General features: G+C 44.0%; 1 protein-coding gene across 1 annotated transcript; it reads left to right on the top strand.

The window, feature by feature from the left end:
• Positions 1–2547: 2547 nt before the first annotated feature.
• evx1 (even-skipped homeobox 1) lies at positions 2548–5015 on the top strand (the record flags this gene model as incomplete). The annotated part of the gene is made up of 3 exons (XM_079748845.1): positions 2548–2923; positions 3898–4133; positions 4482–5015. The coding sequence occupies 3 exons, from the start codon at positions 2548–2550 to the stop codon at positions 5013–5015; spliced, it is 1146 nt and encodes a 381-aa protein (XP_079604971.1).
• Positions 5016–6465: the final 1450 nt, after the last annotated feature.

The raw sequence follows: 6465 nt of genomic DNA, 5'->3' as shown, positions 1-6465 counted from the left end.
AATATGCCAAATAGTATCTCATGCATTTAAAAGAAATACGCTAACAATTAAACAATAACCAGGAGCCTGGTTTACCATCATGCAATTAGGAATCAATATTCATCACGGGATGCCCACTATTTGCCTATACTTCTTCACTTGCGTGTGTAATAATGTACTTTCTCACTGTATTTGTATTGGTTTCCGCCCCCCGATCCCTTGGATCCCTGAGACCTGCACTTCACTATACCCCAGCTCAACAACACCAAACAGCCCAGTGTCAGTCAAAGACATCGCTCCCGAATCCACCCTGTCACTGGAAATAGCTTACCTATACGCGAGATGAAGCTCCTATGAAATGTACAAATTAAAGCAGATTACAACGTTGACCAAAACTATAGGCTAAATAGTTACTGTCAATTCTTTCCATGAAAATGTAATCAATGATATTCCTAAATGGATATAGGCCAACAGAAAAGTCCCGTGTCAGTAGCCTAAGAAGGCCAAAAACAAAACAAACAAAGGGGTTGTGATGGGAGTACTGTGTATTTCTAAATGTTCTGATTTGACTGACAAACTCGACTAGGATTCGTTTAAACATGGAACATATTTGACCATTGGCACGAAGGTGTGGTTGTGGCGCAAACGCAAAAAAAAATGAGACGGTCCACAAGGAAAAGACAGACAGTCGGACAGACGGGAAGACAGACAGATAAGACCAACAGTGCTGAAGACAGAGCAGGAGAGAGGGGGGGGGGGGGGGGGGGGAGGCTAACTTATGTAGACTCACAGGAATTCTGCTCACTTCTCTGTTGCTCGGCTGGGGGAGGGGTCGACTGTTGCCGGGGAGTCGTCCTCCTGTTGGACAGGCGAGGGCGCACAAGGACAGCGAAGGCTTCTGGGGAACCGGAGCCTGCTCCGCCGCGCGCTCTCCTCTCTTTGATACCCACGTGACGTCACTGTCCACAGCATCATCGATATTACAGCACAGCCTCCGCGTTACATCCATGCACAGTAGGTGTACGTTTGATTAGCCCAATTTGGAAAAAAACAACAAAGGTAATTGAGTCCACAAAAGAGCTGTTTCACTGACTATTTTATTGTGAACTGAATTTTGAAGATGTTAGGGGAAGGGGAAACGAACCACCACATATTGGAAGAGGTAATAATCGCTGGAGTTGCAAAGTTTCAGTTTAACAGTCTAAGTGTAAATCAGGAATTATAGAGAATCCCTGGAGAGTCTTCTGATCGAGGTGTTTAATCTCTAAGGCAACACATGTAGGCCTGCCTTAAAAAACCGTTATTTAGCATTTGTTAATTGTTTTTATTGTTTTACTTTGAAGCATAGGACTATAGTACTTTGTCGTATAATTTAAGGACACAGCTCGACTCTAGAAGTGTGCATTGTTAATTCGCTTTAGCATTGGTACTAACTTACTTCTACTACTATGGTTGCATTAACAACGGTCCTTGTGCGACAGAGCTTTTAACTGCGCATGTGTGAATGCGGCAGGGACGAGAGCTTTTCATTATAGCCTATTTGATAGACTGACCCGTTTTGGAAAACCAAATAGGCTATCCAGGCTATTTGCATATCCCTTGCGAGCCGTCAACTAATAAGAGGTGCAGTCAATTTCAAATGTGCCAGGCCTATATCTTTGCTCGGATTTTTAAAATACCCCATACACTACAGAAACCGAGTTAGATATGGATTTCCAAAACAATGCTAGACTATTTATCAAAATATTCAATAAAGACTAATTGCTTTTAATTTTCTATATTTATAACCCCCAACAATTGGTGTATCCTATTTTATATGACGAAATAAATAAACCACCAAACAGAAAGTAAAAATAACTAAATAAAGATATTAGTCATTCATTGTAATATAAAGATTAACTAACACATTTAGGTCGATTCTATGTAAAATATTAACCATAGCATGTTTTCAGCAAAATCCATATTCCAGTTTGTGGTAAAATAACGACCTCAAAGAAATACAGTCTATATCACAAATGTCGGAAATGTAAATGCATATTTTATTAATAGTTCACTAATGTGTATTTTGAAGACAAGAGCGACCGGGAATAAAACCTCAAACTCATCCTTAAACAGAATGAACCATGGGTTTTCATGTTGGGTAAATGCTTCTTCTCTTTTTTCCACGGGTGGTGTTTTTTTTTTTCTATCTGTCCTCCATCCCCTCCGAATCTCTCCCCCGTTGTGATTGCTCCTTGTGTTTACCCACATCCAATCAATGTGTGTCGTCATCGGTGTACCATCATGACGACTACGCTATTAAGAATGACAGCTCGAGAGGAAGAGAGGGCAAATGGTGATCCCTCCCAGAGCTGGTGCCGAACTCTGGAGCGCTCGCTTCTCTCAGGGTCAAGGAAAGGATCGCATCCCTCATTTATTCACAAGCCTCTCTCCGAGATTTGGTTCCAGTAACGCTCCGGAAATCTACCGCTTTGTTTAAAAAAATCCTTTTCATTCTTCGTCCCCGAACTTGAGGCTGAGCTCGCACGCACGGTCGTGGGTCATTTTTTAGGGGGAGGAGGGAAGGTAATGGAAAATAGAAAGGAAATGGTGATGCTCGCCGAGGAAGGTCAGCATGGCACGGCTGTTGGCAAGAATCGGTCTAATCTGTCGGAAGCGATCGGAAGCCCCGCACGGGAACCGCAGGGGAAACCGGTCCCCAGGAACTGTACGAGCCCGGGCGCTGCGTCCTACACGCGGGACAGAGCCGAGATGGAGATGGAGGAGAGCGTACGACGGAATATGTGCGCAGACATGAGACCGGTCAACGTGTCTTCATCCAGCGAGAGACACCGCAACGATCGCCCCCACAGAGAAGCCAGCAGCTCAGATACAGAGTCTGATTTCTACGAGGAAATCGACGTCAGCTGCACACCAGAAAGCATGGACTACCCCACATCGAAAGGTAAGCAGGACATTATGCAGGAGAACCCAGATTCTCCATTTTATTCGATGGTATTAAGCTAGTAGTATTTTATCCGGGATAATTGCTGGATGGAATTATAATGTAGGCTTACAAATAGATATACAGATGACAAAAACTCACTTCTGAACCCCGGTGTTTTTTGTGTTTTTTTTAATACTGTATTTTGGGGTGTTGTTGTTATTGTCTACTGTTCTTTTTTTTTTTTTTTACCAATTGCTTTCACTTCAAGCTGCACAGCTGTTATGAGAAGTGACAAGTGTGGTGGGATACATGCTGGGTTGACACCCACACGTTAACCAGACTTCTACCCAATCCGCTTTAAACGAGTCAAAACGGCGCCACATCCTAGATTCCTCACCAAGAAAGCCTATATTCAATAAGTATATGTTTGGACAAGATGTTTACATGAACCGCAAGCATAAAGGGAAGGGAAAGGACCACTGCCTGTTAATTCACCAATGGGTTGAGTTTTCAGTTTGCATGAAAGACACATTCTTCAGTTAAAATAGCATATCGTAAAATGCTAAAATATATATTGCTGCGTTTGAATTTTTACATTCCTAGTGTTAATAATATCTTACAAGCATGTCATGTATGAATGAGCGACAAACAAAGAGACAACATCATTAAATATTGTGGTGTGTTAAGAATGATAGGCCTATGCAAATTAAGCCTGGACTACTTGCAATGCTGCAGGATTTAAGGCCCGACCAGAGACCATTTATTAAAAGCTTGAACTGTGTTTATTAAAACAGCACAGGGTGCAATAATCATTAAACGTTTGCATCCTTTCAGAGTGAACAGGGCCTACATCAACGAAATAACTCGTTATATGTGCTGTAATTCAAACGTGTTGAAATGTTTTTTCACTCTAATTGGGGAATCCTTTAGCCCTTTGTCACATTTCTTAAATTGTATCTAATTTTATTATTATTATTATTATTGTTATCCAGGTCGAAATATTAATTCACCCATCCTCCCGGGTGAAGGCAATGCGGATTCGGGGAAGAACGGCCCGAGCCAGGCGTCGCTGGCCTACGCAGCCGACCAGATGAGGCGGTATCGGACCGCGTTCACCCGGGAGCAGATCGGACGGCTGGAGAAGGAGTTTTATCGGGAGAATTACGTCTCCAGACCCCGGAGATGCGAACTGGCAGCTGCCCTGAATTTACCTGAAACCACAATCAAGGTAAAATGTCTTCTTTTTTTTTTAATCTTTGTCATGAACTTGACGCATTGGTGACATGCATTTAAACATGCTAACTACAAAGACGTTCAACCTAAGGATTTAGGCTACACCAAGGATGAATTTGATTGAATAGTCTACTATTCCTATTAATTTCTTCCCATTTTATATTGCAAATTAAATATTTTTAATTTATAAGAGGTAGGCCTTGAAGGCTACATTCGTTGAGACTCAATTTCGTTTCCTCGTCAGTCTTTCGTCTCAACCTTTTCTCTTTTAAAACAGAACTAAACATAAAGGTCAGTTCCGTTTGGTCATTGTTTACATTGTTTCCCCTCGTGGCTGCTGTAGGTGTGGTTCCAGAACCGCAGGATGAAGGACAAGCGCCAGAGGCTCGCCATGACGTGGCCTCACCCCGCTGACCCCGCCTTCTACACCTACATGATGAGCCACGCCGCCGCCACAGGGAATCTCCCCTACCCCTTCCCGTCCCACCTGCCGCTCCACTACTACTCCCACCTGGGGGTCGGGGCCGGCTCGGCTCCCTCCCCCGCCACGCCTTTCGCAAGCCCCCTGAGGTCCCTCGACAGTTTCCGGATGCTGTCGCATCCGTACCAGAGGCCCGAGCTGCTCTGCGCGTTCAGGCACCCCTCATTGTACCCCGGTCCGACCCACCACGGCCTCGGGCCCGGCGGAAGCCCATGCTCCTGCCTCGCGTGCCATTCGAGTCAGCCGGGAGGTCTCCCATCCCGGCCACCCGGGTCGGACTTCGTTTGCTCCCCAACGAGCAGGACTGACGCTTTCCTCCCGTTCAGCCCCTCGGTTCTTAGTAAGTCCTCCTCAGTGACATTAGACCAGAGAGAAGAGGTGCCCATGACCAGATAAAAGGAGAAAGGCGCCAATGCGTCCTCAAACACACCAACACTAATTGTCCTCTCTTCGTTAGTGCAATATTGCATACAACACATGGGATATAATATGCGAATAGCATAACACACACACACACACACACACACACACACACACACACACACACACACACACACACACACACACACACACACACACTTGCTCAGCCGAACAGGTATAGCCATGTCATGCACACGTCAGACTCCGCTGTTGGACCACTTAATTAAAACAAGATCAACCATAACATGGGGTTTCAATAAACAACATACAGTACAACAGTCTAATATAAGAAAAAAACATTTTAGAGCAAGACAGCCAGCTGCAATTTGACGGCATGGGACAAACAAACGCAATTGATTTAAATATTATTTTGTTGTAGGAAAAAAAAATGGATTCATGAGGAAAACAAAAACAAAAAAACATTAAAATCTCCATGATGGATGACGTTAACATTTCATCATTATTCCTGGATCTCCACACGCGTCCAAATTGACCTACAGCTATTGTTGGTTACACGAGAATAATGCTTCCCATCTTCCTTTATAACAAGGGAATGTGTTAAATATGCAGTGGCGTCTCATTATTTCCCCCCCCCCCCTTTTCTCCATCGCCCTCCTGACGGACCCTTGGCGCACGAATTGTGCATATTGTTGGCGAAAAGGAAAAAAATTAGGTGATGTATGTTCGGAGGAATTTTGAGTGTTGAATTAATGATAACGCCCGAGCTCTGCCCGCCTCGCGTGGCCGAGGAGAGATCGTTTTCTTCCAAACGGTAACAAGGCGCCAGGGGAGCGTTGTGCCGAGCCTGACGGAGGCAAGAGGAGGAAGAGGAGAGAGGCGTTCAAGAGAGGATGGAGAGCCTGGAGTGGGGGGAGGGGGTGAGAGAGAGAGAGAGAGAGAGAGAGAGAGAGAGAGAGAGAGAGAGAGAGAGAGAGAGAGAGAGAGAGAGAGAGAGAGAGAACGTCGGAGAAGATATAGTGGACAATCACAGATAGCGATGTGAAACAAAAACAAGTGGGACATTTGAAACTCACCGGCCTCCATCGACTCGGCCAGTACACTTACAGGTTATAATAAGTCCATGTTGTTGTAGGCGAGATCCGAGTGAAGTGTGTGATCTCACTGAATGCCTATATATCAATTAATCTTCTTTTATTTCCTTTGCTTTGCACTGCTCCAGGGGCTAGTTATTCATGGAAAACATTGATTTGAAAGTGACAAATAACACTGCGCTGATTTAATTTTGATTTTTTTTGCTAGGTTGTTCTCGACGTCTAATTTACAATAAACAAAGTCAGATAATGTATACAATCTTGTCTCGAGTTTATTTAAATTTCGTATGAAACATTTCGATATCTCTGTCATTGAAGTCAAATGAAATGCAACATATTGCATGTTAATCGACCAAAATGGATTAAATAAAAGG

Source organism: Pollachius pollachius (genome assembly GCF_949987615.1).
Source record: "Pollachius pollachius genome assembly, chromosome: 13".
NCBI classification, from domain to species: domain Eukaryota; kingdom Metazoa; phylum Chordata; class Actinopteri; order Gadiformes; family Gadidae; genus Pollachius; species Pollachius pollachius.
This window is presented reverse-complemented; position numbering and strand designations above follow the sequence as displayed.